Source organism: Montipora foliosa, chromosome 5 (genome assembly GCF_036669935.1).
Source record: "Montipora foliosa isolate CH-2021 chromosome 5, ASM3666993v2, whole genome shotgun sequence".
NCBI classification, from domain to species: domain Eukaryota; kingdom Metazoa; phylum Cnidaria; class Anthozoa; order Scleractinia; family Acroporidae; genus Montipora; species Montipora foliosa.
In genome coordinates this window covers 1,949,763-1,970,668 of record NC_090873.1, presented here as the reverse complement: position 1 = coordinate 1,970,668, position 20,906 = coordinate 1,949,763, and the positions used below count along the sequence as shown (strand labels likewise).

Sequence of the window (20,906 nt, the reverse complement as noted above, 5' to 3'; positions counted from 1 at the left end):
AAAACTTACCATGTGGTGAGCTGTTGTTGTCTTTAATACGTACACGAAGTTTCGGGGAAAATGGTCCTTGTTCACCTTCCTTCATAATATAGTGACAAGGTAGGAGACGGAAGCCAGCTTATGGACTCCGATCGACCCAAAACAAGCACGATTTTTTTCGCAAAAATCGAATCCAGTCGCGAAATAAACACGCCAGGCTCGTGGAACATGAATTTCTCTAAACCATGAATCCACTGTGTGGTGTCTATGCGATTAAAGGGCAAGAACTCGTGTTCATAACAACAACATGTATTTATTCTTGCTTCGCTATCTCGCTCTCCTCTCTGCTTCCTTATCCCATAATATACGGAATACTCGTAACTTCCGCTTCCGGTTCACTACATCTCCCCCTCACTTATATGAAAAACTTATAATACTAACATGAACAATAAAGCCAGTAACAAAAAAAGTGTCAACAGTGTCTCTTTCTTTCTTTCTTTTTTTTTTTAAGTGGACTAGTTACAAACAAAATCTTTCATCCACGCAGGCTTATACCTTATGCGCGCAGGCCGAGATGTATCTGAACTGCGTGGGGACTTACTCAGGAGGACTTCCTGTGGCTGTAACGACGACTGGCTGGCCGCAGGTTCTGGCTGGTCACACTGGACTGGTTCCACTACTTGTTCTGGAAGCTCGGGCTGTTCTGCTCCCTTTGATGCTCCTATTTCTATGGTTGCAGGCTCAACAAACTTCTTCATGTGAGCTATATTGCGCATCTTTTCAGTTTCCCTCTGCGTCTTGTAACACAACAGCATTTCCATCCTTGTGAGCAACAACGTATGGGTCAGGCTCAAAATTGGGTGAGAGTTTACTATCGCGTGTCTGTTTCAACAATACTTTATCTCCCGATCTAATGTCACTGTATTTAGCTCCTCGTGTTCTGTCTGCGTACTCCTTTTGCCGGAGTTTCGAACGAGCATCTCTCTCCCTCAGCCGCTGTTGCCAATATCCCTCTGTGACTTGCTCACCGGAAAACTCAACTTTGGGAAGTTTGTCATGTAATTTCCTTCCCATTAACAGTTCTGCGGGTGATATGCCTGTTACAGTGTGTGGTGTAACTCGGTACTGGAACAAAAAGTCCTGGACTGCCTTCTGCCAGTCTCTCCCTTCAAGCTGGGCAATCCGTACAATCTTTAAGAGGGTTTCATTGCAATGCTCCACTTCTCCGTTGCTTTGTGGCCAGTAGGGTACGCCTTTCTTGTGCTGGATCCCCAAATATTCTAAGAACTCTTCAAACTGTTCCGATGCAAATGGTGGCCCATTATCACTACGCAGACATTCTGGTACAATTTGGTACAATTTGGCTTTTAGATTTCTATCCTTGATAAAAGAAATTGCACGATCTCGGACCTGATTATCCCGTTCGGCTTCGTAGTTACAGTGTTCCGCGAGTTTCTGCAAACGAGTAATAAAATTGTTGATAGTCTCACCAGCCGATGGTTTTGCCGCTAGAAAGGTCTGTCGAGCCATCGGAGCATTCTTTCTGTGCTTGAAATGGTCGGAGAGGCTGTCCATAGCTTTGTCGTAGTCTTTCGCGCCCCCGCGAACTTAGGCAGGAATTGAGTTATTGAAAATATCTCGGACTTTGGATCCAGCCAGGTGAAGTAAAAGAGCTCTCTTTTGGGTAGCGTCGCTAATCCCCGAAGCAGTGACGTGCAATTCGAATTCAGCTTTCCAAGTTGTCCATCGCTGTGCGAGTGTTGTTGGTTCGCCGACAGCGTAATCCGCTCAAACACACAGCCATCCTTTCGAGTTTTATCCACCGTTGAGACTCGTGTCAACTTCAGTAGCCGCGTGGCTATTTTACAATTTAGATCCTCGTCGCCAAATGTGGTGTCTATCCGATTAAAGGGCAAGAACTCGTGTTCATAACAACAACATGTATTTATTCTTGCTTCGCTATCTCGCTCTCCTCTCTGCTTCCTTATCCCATAATATACGGAATACTCGTAACTTCCGCTTCCGGTACACTACACACTGAAGCATCTCCAAGTAGCAACGCGAAGCCACCAGGCTCCGTAAAACTTGTAAGTTAACCTGCTAAAATGGCGGCCAGAAAGCGTTGTACTCGCGAAGTGTCCAATTCAAAATGGCACTGAACTCTAGACGCCTGGTGACGAGTTTAATAAGTTCTGGAGGGAGGGGAGTCCCACATCGCTAAAAACAAAACTCACTGAGCAATCTGGGACTCCCCTCCCTCCAGGGACTCCACGGAGTCTGGTGGCTTCGCGTTGCTACCTGGAAATGCTTCAGTGGATTCATGGTTTAGAGAAATTCATGTTCCACGAGCCTGGCGAGTTTATTTCGCGACTGGATTCGATTTTCGCGAAAAAAATCGTGCTTGTTTTGGGTCGATCGGAGTCCATAAGCTGGCTTCCGTCTCCTACCTTGTCACTATACTATGAAGGAAGGTGAACGGGGACCATTTTTCCCGAAACTTCGTGTACGTATTAAAGACAACAACAGCTCACCACATGGTAAGTTTTATCGATTTTTATTTCCATTTTCTAGCAAATTTTCAGACCTAAACTTCGCCTCATATGTTCTCTATATTTACCTACACACAGTGAGCCTGGCTTACCTGTGATCAAACGAGCAATCTTTGCCATTTGGTTTTTAAGCATTGCCATCGGTTTGCCAGGATTCTTCCTTTATGTATGGAGCAGCAAAAAATCTTCATGCATTGGTCCATGGGGAGTCGAATCGAGCAAGGCAATCCAAATTTATTCGGTCATATATTCAACGTTCACTACCTACATACCCACAGTGGTGTTTCTTTTTTGTTATGGATCCCTGATAAAAGGATTGTATTTATCCGGCACGATATGCGGCTCTGAAAATATTAACGGAGACAATTCTGAAAAAAGGAAACTACTTGTCACTTTTATACTGGCAACAAGTGGATTTCTCATTAGTTACGGACCGATCGCTGTATTAGACGCTGTTCGTCTCAGGATGAAGAAAAACCATGAATTCTGGCATATCTTCTGTTTGCTATTTAACATTATTTTATGTCTTAATCCCGTATTATACGCTTTTCGCAGTTCAAATTTTAAAGAAGGATTCAAGCGAGTATTGTTCTCTCGGTGTTTACGTTCGTCAGCACAGCAGAATGAGAATCACTTGGCATAATTCAGTCAAAATAGAGCTGTAACCAGGATAGAACATATTTAAAAATTTAAGTGGTGATAAATGTTCTCTGGTTAAAAGATTAAGACTATCAGTCTTTAGTAAATTTTCAGCTCCGACTATTGCATTTCTAGCTTTTTGATTGGCTAAAAAAACTCCGACTATGAGCCAATAGTCGAAGTTTTACGTCATATGGAAAATAGTGCGCCAAGATGCTCTTTCCGGACGCTTTGTAAAATTGTGGAAATAAAAATCGGCGGCAAAACCCGGTTTGAGAATTTACTAAAACAATTATTCCATTCGCCCTTGTTGGATATGAAGTGATTATAACCAACTCGCGCTAACCGGGAGAATTTCGCAAACTATTAGAGCAGTTTGGAACACAACAATTATACTTCACCATGATAAGAACGATAAACACAGCTGAGCTGTCGAAGCGTCCCGCAAAACGGTCCCAGAATGCAAAGCGCGTCATTATTAGTTACCAGTTTCCTGCGCAACTCTGAAATGGCTAATATCCAACTCGGGCTCATGGAATAATTGTTATATAGCCTTTAACGAGTGAAAGACTAGTTGGGGCGTAAATGGGAATACATACGAAAAGGGGTGCAAAAATTTCTTTCGTATGAAAATAGAGTACAAAAGTAATCCGAAAAAGGTCAGGGGATAAAATCGTTAATAGTGTCTAATTACAGTAAAATGGAGTATTGCCTAGGCAACAGTTTTGAGTTATTGTCCGCGCCGACCGTTTTGGCAGTGTACCAGGATTCTAGCGTTTACCGAATACGGTAGTTGCCCTTGTCGATTGCACGTGCATTATCGAAGTCATTGGAATGATTATTTTGCCACGCATGGTTGGCAACGTTTGAACCCTTTGTGTAGTTCTTTTAGTTTCGTTGATGTTCCTTTTTTTTTGGGTTTGGAAGCATCTTCCGGTTTCTCCTAGGTAATTCCAAGGACAGTCTACATGCGACTTTATAGACATAGACACAGAGTTGTATTCAAACCTCTGAGATAAAAAGTCATCACACTCTAGGATTGGCCATCAAATCTGTGGATTCATTATTGGACATAATAATAATAATAATAACATCTTTATTTAGACTGATAAAAGACCTATCAGCTAAATCGAAGGATTTACCGGTGATCAGTAGCAATATAATGGTATTAATAGTATCTAACGATAAAAAACTGCGATAAAACATATGTAAACATTCTTAAAAATACTAAAAACCTGTTTAAAACTTTGTTAAAAACGGCGACGTTTTGACGTTAGCTAAACGTCCTTATCAAGTCAAAATTAGTTGAAAATTGCAAACTATAAATACGAAAAGAGAATGGTTGATAAGGAGCATGTAAAAATTAAACAAAAAGTTTGGCACGTATGGAGGCCGTCGGGTATATTCAAATTACTCTTGAGACTCTTAACGAGGAGGGCTATGTGGATGTTGTAGCAAGCAGGTCCTTGGACTGACCCTCAGTTGTCGGAAAGCGTGGGTAGTCAACCTCTCTTACTCGAATGTTTTGCCAACAGAAGACACGAATTGATAGAATTATAGAAAAGAACGTTAAGAATCTCTCCCTGTCTCGGTCCTCTTCTGTTTGTCATCGATGCCAGCAAGCTGTTCACCATCTTCATGTTCACGTCATCTTCCACAAGTACATGTTCACGCCGATAACACACAGCTTTATTTTGTGTTCAAGCCCGACCCTGAACATGCCGTTAAAGCTGTTGAAGCTATGCAATCGTGTGTTGCTGATATCAGAAAATGGATATTTATAGATCGGCCGAAGCTCAGCGATGACCAAGCGGAACTCATTGTGATAGGGAAGAGGCACCAGCTGTCGAAAGTTAACATTGGCTCGCTCTGTGTAGGGGCGAGGAAAAAGGACAGAAAGGAAAGAAACTCTTATCTACATGATATTAGAAGAATCAGGAAATTTCTGAGTTTCGAAAATACTCAAACTATATAGTTAATGCTTTTGTCACTTCTCGTTTGGACTACTGCAAGTACTCTCTACGGCCTGCACTGAATTGCAGAAACTCCAGCGTATTCAAAACACTGCCGCCAGGGGGTTTGGAGTATAGCCGACTGACCCATCTTCACACACCACGTCGTATATGTTTTCACTTGGTAATAGCAGTCCCGCAAGGCTTGTCTGTTATTCGAAGACACAAGGGTACTGTCCATCATGTTGCTTAGGTAAGCTGTTGCAACACTGTTAGGGTTTCCAAACTGGCGTTTCAATGTCTTTAGGGCGGCTGCATAGCTATGACCTGTGACACCTAGACTTTCTGCCGCTTTCTTAGCCTCACCATCGAGGTTTTGAAATAGGTAGGCCACCCTATCTGAATCAGCAAGTGTCGTCTTGTTGTGTATTTTGTCACGAAATCTTTCAATAAACTTTGGCCAATCGATTGGTTTGCCTGTGAACTTGAAGAGCTCAAGCGTTGGTAATCGCTGATGTTCTTGTGCTCGCAACAGAGCTACGCTTGAGTCTGTTTACAAGCTATCAGAGGTCAAGCGGAAGACGGTTTCTTGACCCTCTGTGAGATTGTCAATAAATGAATCTACTGGTTCTTCATCTTGAGCTGAATGATACTTAGTGGTTACTTTAAAACCACTTGGGTAGGAAGTTGACGCCTTTCCAGTACTCGGAGCCCATTGTGCCGTGAACGATGGATGAGAATAATGAATGGTGGACGCGTATTTTGGTTCACAAGAGGCCCAAGCTAAGTTGCCACTACAAATAGTACTGTAAGTTGATGTCGAAGGGATACTTGTTCCCTTCCTAGGAGAGTAGTACCATGACAAATTTCTGTATCAAAATAAGGAGTATATGCACTACCATTGCAAGATGACCCATGTTTATCGTAGGTCATAGTCGCATGTCCAGATGAGGGGAACTCATCGAACACAAGGGTCTTTTCAGCTAAGCTGACAGGGGTTGGTGTAGCTTGGAATGAACATTTAATTCCAGGTTGGAGGAGATCTCGATCAGGAAGTTTCGCAGAAGTACTGAACGGTAGCACATTTAATTCACTTGCTGTGGCAACTGGTAACTGACTTATGCCCAAGTTGGGGACATCATTATTAGCGGCATGAAATAGTAAATTCTTTAATGGCAAAGACTTGGGACTTGCACTCACGGGAGTATCTTGGCAGTTTGTCTGTCATAATTTAGGGATGACTCTGCGTCCTTTCTCCTCCTTGACGAACGTGATGACGAATTTGACCCTGTTTAGCTTAGCGAATCTTCAGGTTGTATTAGACTGCTTTGAAGCGGCGATATTACTTGTTCATCCACAGAATGGAACCCTTCTTCGCTATCCATCATTTAGTTGGCCGCAGTTTGCATCCGGCTCGAATAGACGACTTTTAGTTAGACCAATATGAAACTTGTGTTAAACGCAACAACATTCTATTTTTCTTTTCGACCACATGGTCGACATCACGATCGTGCGTGATCATGGGAATTTTCATATCTGCAAACAGAGTGGACAGCGGCGGGTTCAGTCAGAACGAATAGTAGAACGAAATTTTGAACAAACAGTTACATTGCGTATACTGGATAGTGGCATGACCCTGGTATGAAATCGAGGCGAGTGGTCAGCCACTCCAAGACGGCCGGCGCTCAAACCCTGGAATCCTAACGTCGAACGCAACTAATGAAGGATAATGAAGCTTTTTTTCATAACTTTTTATGTTCTTCCCACTTCCTCCACGGTGCTATCGACATGTGAGCCCAGGCTCCTGCTTGACAAATCCCGGGCGACAAATATGGCGGACACTGTTGACGTGACTGTCGACGTGACTTATCTCGGTTCTCCGTGGTGCATCGTGGGACGATTTTGCGTTAAAAGTCAAGGGCGGGTGTGTTACACGCACCAATTCCAACAAAATTCGGTCAACAATGTTGCATAAAAAGTTGGCTTGTGTAACATCACCTTTACGCCTTTAGGCGTTTTACTAACAACCTCAAGAGAATAGACATGTTCACGTTCTTGAGTGCATCATAGGTAATCAGGGCAACGTAGCGGGACATTCAAAGGTTTGTATGGAAATTCAAAGCAAAATAAAACTGTACATGACTCTACTTCATAGACTTCTGTAACAAAAAAAATAAGCGCAAGTTCACAATGCGCATGTACCGTAAAGTTGCGAGAGACCTAGGGCCGGTTGCTCGAAGCCTGGTTTGCGCTAACCATTGGTTAATAAGTGTCAAAACCCATAGGTTTCCATGGTATTTAACGCTGGTTAGCCCTAACCATGCTTCGAGCAACCCGGGCCTAGATCCTAAGTATATTACAATGATCTTCAATTGACACCGGTATTGCATTGTTACAAGTGCAATTTTTCACATTTAAAACAGCCGTTTATTTGACATATTTCATTGAAAGAGAAAGAATATACTTCCCTAGCTTAATTTTTGTAACTTTCATTTCATAAATCATTACTTTCGATCGTTATCAATTTTATTGCACGATCAGTCAATACATTACAATGTTTATTTGACCAAACCTTCAGCGAGAGGCACTTCCCGCCTTAAAAACTGGAGAACAATGCGGGAAAAAAATCTTTTCTTTCCTTTCTCTTCATCATAAATTAACTTGTGTGTGTCTGTTTCTTGATTTGAACAAAATGTTATAGGATACTAACATTTTTGTAGATATAGAGGATATTACATGGCCTCGCGGGGATACGAATTTTATCTTCGAGTGCTGAAAGTATCTCTCACTCGTTTGCTTCGCTCACTCGTGAGAGATACTTTCAGCACGACATTGACATTGATGAAATGTCCAGATTTAAAACAAATTGTTTTATTCATTTTCAAAATGATGAAAAAGTGATCACCAACCGCTAATACACGCATGTTGTGTAACATGAAACAAGATGAAAGTTATGAAAAGCAAATCATGATAATTTAAAATTTTGCAATAAAAATCTTAATGTAGTAGAGAAGAATTATATTGAAGCGCAAAAGTATCTTACAATGAAGAAAAAGGTCGCATTTTATTGGCTAATCGTGTTCGTTACCATGACGACACCTATATTCTCACATGTGAAAGATAAAAATGATATGTTCACTGCGCGCGGTGAATATAATGATTTTTTAGTAAAAGGAGAAATCCTGGTATTTCATCAGTTTCTATATAATAAATGACATTATTTTCTTCATAAGCCGATAGAAAGATACCATTAAAAAGTGAAATTATGCTACTACGAACCTTTCTATAGATATGAAGAGATCTACTTTTTTCAGTTCAATGGTGACTCGGGGATATTCAGAAAAATCCTAGTATTCCTGAACAAGACCCAAATTTATGATGATGCTGCCTCTGCTCTACCACTGAGGTATACGGCAGACCGTCGCAGTGGAGCTCAGCAGGGCATTCAACAACGGTCAGGTGACAGAAAGTTATGATTGCCTCGCGAGTCGATCAATGGCTTAAAAAAAGATTATACAAGCAGAAGTCCTAAGAATAAAAATTATTAGTGTTTCTTTCATTACGGCTGTTGCAACATCTCGTTCTGGGTTTGTGGATCTCGACAGAATATTATCCGTTTAAATCCTTGTCGAAAGTTCGTACTGCGAAAAGCATATAAAACAGGATTCAAACACAAGCTACAAAGGAAGGTGAATTGTATGACGGGCGAAAGGACAGAAGACTAAATTTCTTGAGTAGTTCCGATAACAACAAGGGTGTAAAAGGTAACGAATGGTCCGTAACCTACTAGAAAGCCTGCAGTTGCTAGCATAAATGTTATTACAAGTTTCTTCTTTTCAGATGCTCTGTCTTCTTGTCTGTCTCCGGACGAAGCACAGATTGTGTTGTCAAAGTAGAGTCCTTTGATGAGGGATCCATAACAATAAAGGAAAACCACTGAGGGAATGTAAACGACCATTGCATTCAGTGCAAAAAAGTACACTTTGCTTGATAGAATGCAGATATGGACAACTTCATTCCATTTCGATTCCATGATCGCCATCGGCATGAAAATAAGAACGCTTGAGATCCAAATAATTGCGATAGCTCTTTTCACATTCTCTTGTTTTAAGCGTAAGCCTGTTCTAAATGGCTTTAACAAGGCATGGTACCTTTCAATTGCTAGAACCATTAAGGTGAAGGAGGAAACGGAGACGGTAAAACCCAACGCCGACAGCCTACAATCAAACTTCTTTAAAAAGTGGTGCGTCAACATAACAGGCAATATAGTGGAAAAAATGGCGAGTCCATCACTAACAGCCAAGTTTGCTAAGAGATAGTTTGTGACTGAATGCATTTCTGGTGTTTTGTAAACAATTCTGACAACCAGCACATTTCCAAGAGATCCGATTATGAAAAATGGAATGCTGACCATGGAGAGAATAAATCCCGCGCTACCATAGTCGGCCATCGTACGCTGATGCAGCAGGGTAGATTTTTGTATTTTTTAATACGTTAGCTCTCCTCTGGCAAACGTGAGCGTTTGTGGAAAGATCGTTTGGTCTTTTAGCTTTTTAAAAGTATTGTTGATTGTCATTTGCTGTCAACGGATGTTTTGTTGTTGCAATTATTTGTTTTAACCCATCATTTTAATGACTTTTCTGTAAAAATGTTCCGTTTATAGTGGAAGTGCACTTTTAATTATCTGAAAGAAGCAATTCAAACTGAACAGAAACACGATTAAGAATCCCAACTGGCAGGAGTTAACCAGTTTGCTATTTTCAAAGCGTGGTAGAGTTGAATCTGGGACAAGAGAAAACAAATCCAAACCATGCAAACCAAACGCCCTAACTGAACCACGCCGCCTCTATAGCATATTTAACAATGGTTGGTTAGTGCTTTCTGTGTTAATTTTAGAAAGGGCGACTCTTTAATTTTAGCCGCCTTGACCTACTGCATGTCGCGTTTGCATGATAGTTCTGCCACCTGTCTCGTACGAACCCAAACAACAGTCCGGGCATCTGTACCAGTCCTCTTAGAGAAGCAGTGAGGAAATAAGAGTTGGGGTCGTTGTTCACGTTTCCCTTAAAAAAGTTACTTTCTTGAACCGATGTCAATTATATCCCGATCTTTGTTCGGTTGCATTTTTAAGATTGCGTTGTGCTGCATTGTCCCCTAAGGTGATTTCTCTTTGTCTCCGTGATCCTCATTTGCCTTGGGCATTGTTCTATTTTTACCCAAGACACCTGGAAGAACCTACCAATAATTTAGCTTTTTGGCAGCATGTTTTATGCACGAGGAAACAAAATGCGCTTGTAGAACCAAATATGACACTCACTTAAAACGTCGTTTGCTTTTTTTACATATTTTATTTCGTTTTAAAATAAAGCAAGCCTTGACAATTTGTTTAGCGTTACCGATGAACAGCCAACGGAACACTTTCAGCACTTTAAATCGTCTTCAAATTCTTTTACACTCGTGAACTCACTTCTCTCTTTCAAGAATTTGCCCTAATCTAGTTTTATCCTAACGCCAGGAAATAAACTTGAATAAAAAAGGTTCCATCAATTTTTGGCAAAATTTAAATTGTGGCCGAACGTTTATCGTTTGACTCAAACGGAATTCTCCATTTCTCTATTGAGAATTTTCCAGAACGCTCAAATGCAAATTGTAATCATTTGGAAGTTTGATCTTGACGACAGGTTTTTTATTCCAACTATTTAGAATAAATAGCACTTTCAGACATCATGTCACGTTATCGTGGCAATAAAACCGTCCATTAAGAAAGATGTGTTCAGTAAGTTTTTTAATCATGGAATTGGTACGCAACTTTTTAGCAATGAAGGTTATTAAAACGCTTCAACTATTGAACTTTAATTTCTCAGTGCAATTTGGCGATATTGAATCTATTTATTTTCTCACTGCCCCAAACCTCCAAACAAAGGCTGGTTTTAACACCGTTGTACTTATGTTACTGATTTCACGCAGTTACAGGGTTGTATTTTAAAAAGTTACGGGTGATAGCATTTGTTCAGGTTCTTTACCTGAGTTACTATCTAACCAATAAAAATTGATTTTTTTTGTCAAATAATAACCTCTAAATCGTCGTAAGTGTTAGAAAAATGTCAAATGAAAAAGTTAAAATTAGTAAAAAGTTCATTACATTCATTTATTATCCTGCTGACTCGTGACATTTTGTAGCTTTCATTTTCCTTGTATTATGGCTTCTTTTATTCAGGCTAATTATGGCGCAAGTTTGCAGGCCTGCAGTTCACAATAACACGCTTAAAATAGCTTTCGAAGACAGTTTAATCCGAATGTACGGAATACGCGTTCCTTTTTACATGATTTCGGTTAGAAAAGCGTCCGATATGATTTTGGCGAAAAAATTGTGCGCAGCCAGCCGCGCGACTGCAAGGTGGGCAAAGCGGTATATTTCTTTAACGACTTTCAATTGCTATGGACACTAAACTTTGAAAGAAATTTATAAATTAAAGCCTGAGTGGGCGATATATAATATGCGTAAGATAATGCATTCAAGGTCAGCTAATAGGCTTGGCTCAAGTGACAGATAGATCGTCAATAATGACTTAGTTTGGCAGCTCGCTAAAACTATGGTAAGTATGTCACCCTTTTTCATAATTTGTTTCCCTGAATGAATGAGCGCGTTTAAAGATAATCTTGAATTGTCCTACATCCTGTCACTCTTTCCTTTTTTTTCTTTGCAAATTTGTGGGACAATTCTTCTTTGATGGAACTTTCCAATTGTGTTCGAAACGCAACATCTCCAAGGTGAAAGAATTGTTGGAAATTTTGACAACTGTGTTTTTAGACCAGCAGGTGAAATCGTGGATGATAAGAGTGGTTGATCATAACTAACCGTTTTATTTTCTCAAAGAGCAGATATTAGATAAACTAAAAGGGAGGCAAGTATGGTTGATTCCAATAACTTTCACTTTGTCATGATTGCGTGCATTCCATTTTACATTTTTGGCTTCATTGGCAATATATTAATGATTCGAATTGTTCACAAGACTCGAGAAATGCATACGACAACAAATTATCTCTTAGCAAACTTGGCGGCAAGCGGTTCAATTGTCATCTTGATGTATCCGTTTTGTTTGGCGTACTATGGTGATCATGATTTCGTAGCATCACTGAACGACGACTTCAGGAAATTCTCTTGTAAGTTTATTGTGGTTGTGCAGACTTCGATAACTTCCTCAGCTTTAACTCTCACACTACTGGCAGTGGAAAGGTATCACGCCATACTGAAACCTTTTAGCTCGAATTGGCGCCTGGACGAAGAGAGTATAAAACGAGCAATCTTTGTCATTTGGTTTTTAAGCATTGCCATCGGTTTGCCAGGATTCTTCCTTTATGTATGGAGCAGCGAAAAATCTTCATGCATTGGTCCATGGGGAGTCGAATCGAGCAAGGCAATCCGAATTTATTTGCTCATATATGCAACGTTCACTACCTACATACCTACATTGGTGTTTCTTTTTTGTTATGGATCCCTGATAAAAGGATTGTATTTTTCCGGCACGATATGCCGCGGCTCTGAAAATATTAACGGAGACAATTCTGAAAAAAGGAAACTACTTGTCACTTTTATACTGGCAACAAGTGGATTTCTCATTGGTTACGGACCGATCGCTGTATTAGACGCTGTTTGTCTCGGGATGAAGATAAACCGTGAATTCTGGCATATCTTCTGTTTGCTATTTGACATTATTTTATGTCTTAATCCCGTATTATACGCTTTTCGCAGTTCAAATTTTAAAGAAGGATTCAAGCGAGTATTGTTCTCTCGATGTTTACGTTCGTCAGCACAGCAGAATGAGAATCAGTTGGCATAATTCAGTCAAAATAGAGGTGTAACCAGGATGGAACATATTTAAAAATTTAAGTGGTGAGAAAGGTTCTCTGGTTAAAAGATTAAGACTATCAGTCTTTAGTAAATTTTCAGCTCCGACTATTGCATTTCTAGCTTTTTGATTGGCTAAAAAAACTCCGACTATGAGCCAATAGTCGAAGTTTTACGTGATATGGAAAATAGTGCGCCAAGATGCTCTTTCCGGACGCTTTGTAAAATTGTGGAAATAAAAATTGGCGGCAAAACCCGGTTTGAGAATTTACTAAAACAATTATTCCATTCGCCCTTGTTGGATATGAAGTGATTATAACCAACTCGCGCTACGCGCTCGTTGGTTATTTTATCACTTCATATCCAACTCGGGCTCATGGAATAATTGTTAAATAGCCTTTAACGAGTGAAAGACTAGTTGGGGCGTAAATGGGAATACATACGAAGAGGGGTGCAAAAATTTATTTCGTATAAAAATAGAGTACAAAAGTAATCCGAAAAGGGTCAGGGGATAAAATCGTTAATAGTATCTAATTACTGTAAAATGGAGTATTGCCTAGGCAACAGTTTTGAGTTATTGTGCGCGCCGACCGTTTTGGCAGTGTACCAAGATTCTAGCGTTTACCGAATACGGTAGTTGCCCTTGTCGATTGCACGTGCATTATCGAAGTCATTGGAATGATTATTTTGCCACGCATGGTTGGCAACGTTTGAACCCTTTGTGTAGTTCTTTTAGTTCCGTTAATGTTCCTTTGTTTCGGGTTTGGAAGCATCTTCCGGTTTCTCCTAGGTAATTCCAAGGACAGTCTTTACATGCGACTTCATAGACATAGACATAGAGTTGAATTCAAACCTCTGAGATAAAAATAGTCATCACACTCTAGGATATGCCATCAAATCTGTGGATTCATTATTGGACATAATAATAATAATAATAACATCTTTATTTAGACTGATAAAAGACCTATCAGCTAAATCGAGGATTTACTGGTGATCAGTAGCAATATAATGGTATTAATAGTATCTAACTATAAACAACTGCGATAAAACATATCTAAACATTCTTAAAAATACTAAAAACCTGTTTAAAACTTTGTTAAAAACGGCGACGTTTTGACGTTAGCTAAACGTCCTTATCAAGTCAAAATTATTTGGAAATTGCAAACTATAAATACGAAAAGACAATGGTTGATAAGGAGCATGTAAAGTGAAAGAAACGAACCCTGAAAATTAAACAAAAAGTTTGGCACGTATGGAGGCCGTCGAGTATATTCAAATTACTCTTGAGACTCTTAACGAGGAGCGTTATGTGGATGTTGTAGCAAGTAGGTCCTTGGACTGACCCTCAGTTGTCGGAAAGCGTGGGTAGTCAACCTCTCTTACTCGAATGGTTTGCCAACAGAAGACACGAATTGATAGAATTATAGAAAAGAACGTTAAGAATCTCTCCCTGTCTCGGTCCTCTTCTGTTTGTCATCGATGTCAGCAAGCTGTTCACCACCTTCATGTTCACGTCATCTTCCACAAGTACATGTTCACGCCGATAACACACAGCTTTATTTTGTGTTCAAGCCCGACCCTGAACATGCCGTTAAAGCTGTTGAAGCTATGCAATCGTGTGTTGCTGATATCAGAAAATGGATATTAATAGATCGGCTGAAGCTCAGCGATGACCAAGCGGAACTCATTGTGATAGGGACGAGGCACCAGCTGTCGAACGTTAACATTGGCTCGCTCTGTGTAGGGGAGAGGAAAAAGGAAAGAAAGGAAAGAAACTCTTATCTACATAATGTTAGAAGAATCAGGAAATTTCTGAGTTTCGATAATACTCAAACTATATAGTTAATGCTTTTGTCACTTCTCGTTTGGACTACTGCAAGTACTCTTTACGGCATGCACTGAACTGCAGAAACTCCAACGTATTCAAAACTCTGCCGCCAGGCTTTTTGAAAGATAAGTCGTTTCGTTCATATTTCACCAATTTTAAGATGACTCCACTGGCTACCTATCAAATACCGCATCGAGTTTAAAGGGGCTAGGTCACGCTATTTTAGGTAATTTTGTTTCATTTTGTTATTTATGGAGCTCTAAACGTCAAATTGGCGGAGCAAGAGTGTTTCATTTGCAAAATCACGGCCACATAACAGCTGAGAATGATTTTCCAGCTTTGTAAATGACATTTTGATATAGACTGATATAAATTTGAAAAAAGGTGGGCCGACGTTTTTCAAATTTACCCAAATTCAATCGTCTCCAGTTTTGTCTATCCATGTCTCTTCTTGGCTTCCCTGTTTTTTGTTACAGTTCTTCTATAGTTTTGAACAGTTATTTTGATATTTTAGTTAATTCTATGACCAATCGATCAGTGCTGAAAATGCCTAAAATTGCGTGACCTAGCCCCTTTAAGATGCTATTTCGCGACACGTTAATTTTGCGAATTTCGCAATTTAAAAAAAATCGCGAAATTACCCACAAGACTGAATCTAGATATAGTCTAAGATCGTCTAGTAAATTTTTATTGCAACCACCCAGAACAAAAACTCTCCGCACACCTGGTGATCGTAGCGTTACCGCAGCTGCGAATTTGATGCTTGATTTCGGTTTGGTAGATCTCTGCTTCTTGCTCCATTCCTGGCATATAAAATCCTCCATGGGGTTCAACAAGGGGTCAACTCGTTTATGCAACCATCTTTCAAACTCGACCAGGTTGGACTTATCCGTACGACCATCTGCGTGCTCATACCATCTTACTCTTAGGTGCATCGGTAGTCGCATAGTTGCTCTGCTGAGATACTCCGGGGTTTCGAGTATAACCGACTGACCCATCTTCACACACCACGTCGTACATGTTTTCACTTGGTAATAGTAGTCCCGCAAGGCTTGTCTGTTATTCGAAGACACAAGGGTACTGTCCAGCATGTTGCTTAGGTAAGCTGTTGCAACTCCGTTAGGGTTTCCAAACTGGCGTTTCAATGTCTTTAGGGCGGCTGCATAGCTATGACCTGTGACACCTAGACTTTCTACCGCTTTCTTAGCCTCACCATCGAGGTTTTGAAATAGGTAGGCCATCCTATCTGAATCAGCAAGTGTCGTCGTGTTGTGTATTTGGTCACGAAATCTTTCAATAAACTTTGGCCAATCGATTGGTTTGCCTGTGAACGTGAAGAGCTCAAGCGTTGGTAATCGCTGCTGTTCTTGTGCTCGCAAAAGAGCTACGCTTGAGTCTGTTTACAGGCTATCAGAGGTCAAGCGGAAGACGGTTTCTTGACCCTCTGTGAGATTGTCAATAAATGAATCTCTGGTTCTTCATCTTGATCTGAATGATACTTAGTGGTTACTTTAAAACCACTTGGGTAGGGAGTTGACGCCTTTCCAGTACCCGGAGCCCATTGTGCCGTGAACGATGGTTGAGAATAATGAATGGTGGACGCGTATTTTGGTTCACAAGAGGCCCAAGCTAACTTGCCACTACAAATAGTACTGTAAGTTGCTGTCGAAGGGATACTTGTTGCCCTTCCTAGGGGAGTAATACCATGACAAATTTCTGTATCAAAATAAGGAGAATATGCACTACCATTGCAAGATGACCCATGTTTATCGTAGGTCATAGTCGCATGTCCAGATGAGGGGAACTCATCGAACACAAGGGTCTTTTCAGCTAAGCTGACAGGGGTTGCTGTAGCTTGGAATGAACATTTAATTCCAGGTTGGAGGAGATCTCGATCAGGTAGTTTCGCAGAAGTACTGAACGGTAGCTCATTTAATTCACTTGCTGTGGCAACTGGTAACTTACTTATGCCCAAGTTGAGGACATCATTATTAGCGGCATGAAATAGTAAATTCTTTCATTGCAAAGACTTGGGACTTGCCCTCAGGGGAGTATCTTTATATGAAATGGCAGTTTGTCTGTCATAATTTAGGGATGACTCTGCGTCCTTTCTCCTCCTTGACGACCGTGATAACGAATTTGACCCTATTTAGCTTACCGAATCTTCAGGTTGTATTAGACTGCTTTGAAGCGGCGATATTACTTGTTCATCCACAGAATGGAAACCTACTTCGTTATCCATCATTTAGCTGGCCGCAGTTTACATCCGGCTCGAATAGACCAATATCAAACTTGTGTTAAACGCAACAAAAACATTCTATTTTTCTTTTCGACCACATGGTCCACATCACGATCGTGCGTAATCATGGGAATTTTCATATCGGCAAACAGAATAGACAGCGACGGGTCCAGTCAGAACGAATAGTGGAACGAAATTTTGAACAAACAGTTACATTGCGTATACTGGATAGTGGCATGACCCTGGCATGAAACCGAGGCGAGTGGTCAGCCACTCCAAGACGGCGCTCAAACCCTGGAATCCTAACGTCAAACGCAACTAATGAAGCAATTTATTATTTTCATAACTTTTTATGTTCTTCCCACTTGCTCCACTTGTTTTTGTTCGTTTTTTTCTATCCTCTCTGGTTTTATGGAAGTTTTCTCTTCTGTCGGATGCGTTTTTTTCCCTGCCTTTCTCCACTGAAACAATGATTTCATTGAAGGAGGCTCTTTCTCAGCCGGGTTTCACCAGACGAGGTGTGGTGCCACTGTGACCAATGACTTACTTGGACGGAGACGACGGAAAGGCGTTAAGATTTCAAATAATGTTGGAGCTTGATTTATCGCTATTAACGTGTGTGCATAAATCCGAATTTGTACACTGCCACAATTGTTTTGAGCACAAAACGTGTCGAGATAACTGAGATCCTGTGGAGCGCGAAACTCCACAAAACAGATAGACTTCCATATACCGGAGTAAAATGGCGGAGGACAAATCGTATTGTTATGTTCGCTTCGTTCTTTTGTTTTATGGACATTAATTGTTTCGGATCCAGTACATGAAGGACCAGTCAACGTTCCTCTTATTTAACCAAAGCAAAAAGACAAAATAATTTTGACAATAATTCTCGTGACGCCGATTCTCGATACACAGTTTTGCCGTTGGCCGTTAAGGTGATGTTACACGAGCAGATTTTAAATTTCATTTCTAATGCACGTTACACGAGACATCTTTGCGATTTTTAACGCAACGGTGCTCGCAACATGTGAGCCCAGGCTCCTGCATTGACAAATCCCGGGCGACAAATATGGCGGACACTGTTGACGTGACTGTCGACGTAACTTATCTCGGTTCTCCGTGGTGCATCGTGGGACGATTTTGCGTTAAAAGTCAAGGGCGGGTGTGTTACACGCACCAATTCCAACAAAATTCGGGCAACAATGTTGCATGAAAAATTGGCTCGTGTAACATCACCCAAACGCCTTTAGGCGTTTTACTAACAACCTCAAGAGAATAGACATGTTCACGTTCTTCAGTGCATCATAGGTAATCAGGGCAACGTAGCGGGACATTCAAAGGTTTGTATGGAAATTCAAAGCAAAATAAAACTGTACGTGACTCTACTTTATAGACTTCTGTAACAAAAAAATAAGTGCAAGTTCACAATGCGCATGTACCGTAAAGTTGCGAGAGACCTAGGGCCGGTTGCTCGAAGCCTGGTTTGCGCTAACCGTTGGTTAAGAGGTGTCAAAATCCATAGGTTTCCATGGTATTGAACGCTGGTTAGCCCTAACCATGCTTCGAGCAACCCGGGCCTAGATCCCAAGTATATTACAATGATTTTCAATTGAGACCGGTATTGCATTGTTACAGGTGCACATTTAAAGTTCGTCATGCATGTTTATTTGACCAAACCTTCAGCGAGAGGCTCTTCCCGCCTTAAAAACTGGTGAAGAATAGGGGAAAAGAATCTTGCATTTCTTTTCTCTTCATCATAAATTAACTTGTGTGTGTCTATTTCTTGATTTGAACAAAATGTTATAGGATACTAACATCTTTGTAGATATAGAGGATATTACATGGCCGCGCGGGGATACGGATTTTATCTTCGAGTGCTGAAATTATCTCTCGCTCGTTCGCTTCGCTCACTCGTGAGAGATACTTTCAGCACGACATTGACATTGATGAAGTATCCAGATGTAAAACAAATTGTTTTATTCATTTTCGAAATGATTAAAAAGTGATCACCAACCGCTAATACACGCATGTTGTGTAACATGAAACAAGATGAAAGTTATGAAAAGGAAATCATGATAATGTAAAATTTTGCAATAAAAATCTTAATGTAGTAGAGAAGAATTATATTGAAGCTCAAAAGTATCTTACAATGAAGAAAAAGGTCGCGTTTTATTGGCTAATCGTGTTCGTTACCATGACGACACCTATATTCTCACATGTGAAAGATAAAAATGATATGTTCACTGCGCGCGGTGAATATAATGATTTTTTAGTAAAAGGAGAAATCCTGGTATTTCATCAGTTTCTATATAATAAATGACATTATTTTCTTCATAAGCCGATAGAAAGATACCATTAAGAAGTGAAATTATGCTACTATGAACCTTTCTACAGATATGAAGAGATCTACTTTTTTCAGTTCAATGGTGACTCGAGGATATTGAGAAAAATCTTAGTATTCCTGAACAAGACCCAAATTTATGATCATCACGGCTGCCACTGCTCTACCACTGAGGTATACGGCAGACCGTCTCAGTGGAGCTGAGCAGGGCATTCAACAACGGTTAGGTGACAGAAAGTTATGATTGTCTCGCGAGTCGATCAATTGCTAAAAAAAAAGATTATACAAGCAGAAGTCCTAAGAATAAAAATTATTGGTATTCCTTTCATTACGGCTGTTGCAACATCTCGTTCTGGGTTTGTGGATCTCGACAGAATATTATCCGTTTAAATCCTTGTCGAAAGTTCGTACTGCGAAAAGCATATAAAACAGGATTCAAACACAAGCTACAAAAGAAGGTAAATCGTATGACGGGCGAAAGGACAGAAGAGTAAATTTCTTGAGTAGCTCCGATAACAACAAGGGTTTTAAAGGTAACGGATGGTCCGTAACCGACTAGAAAGCCTGCAGTTGCTAGCATAAATGTTATCACAAGTTTCTTCTTTTCAGATGCTCTGTCTTCTTGTCTGTCTCCGGACGAAGCACAGATTGTGTTGTCAAAGTAGAGTCCTTTGATGAGGGATCCATAACAATAAAGGAAAACCACTGAGGGAATGTAAACGACCATTGCATGCAGTGCAAAAACGTACACTTTGCTTGATAGAATGCACAAATGGACAACTTCATTCCATTTCGATTCCATGATCGCAATCGGCATGAAAATAAGAACGCTTGAGATCCAAATAATTGCGATAGCTCTTTTCACATTCTCTTGTTTTAACCGCAAGCCTGTTCTAAATGGCTTTAACAAGGCATGGTACCTTTCAATTGCTAGGACCATTAAGGTAAAGGAGGAAACGGGGACGGTAAAACCCAACGCCGTCAGCCTACAATCAACTGACTTCAAAAAGTAGCGCGTCAACATAAAAGGCCATATGAAAAAAATGGTGAGTCCATCACTAACAGCCAAGTTTGCTAAGAGATAGTTTGTGACTGAATGCATTTCTGGTGTTTTAAAAACGATTCTGACAACCAGCACATTTCCAAGAAATCCGATTATGGAAAATGGAATGCTGACCATGGAGAGAATAAATCCCGCGCTACCATAGTCGGCCATCGTACGCTGGTGCAGCAGGGTAGATTTTTGTATTTTTTTAATACGTTAGGTCTCCTCTGGCAAACGTGAGCATTTGTGGAAAGATCGTTTGGTCTTTTAGCTTTTAAAAGTATTGTTGCTTGTCATTTGCTGTCAACGGATGTTTTGTTGTTGCAATTATTTGTTTTATCCCATCATTTTGATGACTTTTCTGTAAAAATTTTCAGTTTATAGTGGAAGTGCACTTTTAATTATCTGAAAGAAGCAATTCAAACTGAACAGAAACACGATTAAGAATCCCAACTGGCAGGAGTTAACCAGTTTGCTATTTTCAA

At 40.4% G+C, this 20,906-nt stretch overlaps 3 protein-coding genes across 3 annotated transcripts in view; 1 reads left to right on the top strand and 2 right to left on the bottom strand.

The window, feature by feature from the left end:
- Positions 1–20,906, top strand: part of LOC138003340 (protein adenylyltransferase SelO-like) — a 143,243-nt gene that overhangs the window by 38,435 nt on the left and 83,902 nt on the right. The window lies entirely within an intron of this gene.
- Positions 8,841–9,569, bottom strand: LOC138004582 (neuropeptide FF receptor 1-like). The gene has a single exon (XM_068851135.1). The coding sequence runs from the start codon at positions 9,567–9,569 to the stop codon at positions 8,841–8,843; it is 729 nt and encodes a 242-aa protein (XP_068707236.1).
- Positions 19,705–20,592, bottom strand: LOC138004581 (neuropeptide FF receptor 2-like). Its single transcript, XM_068851134.1, has one exon. The coding sequence runs from the start codon at positions 20,590–20,592 to the stop codon at positions 19,705–19,707; it is 888 nt and encodes a 295-aa protein (XP_068707235.1).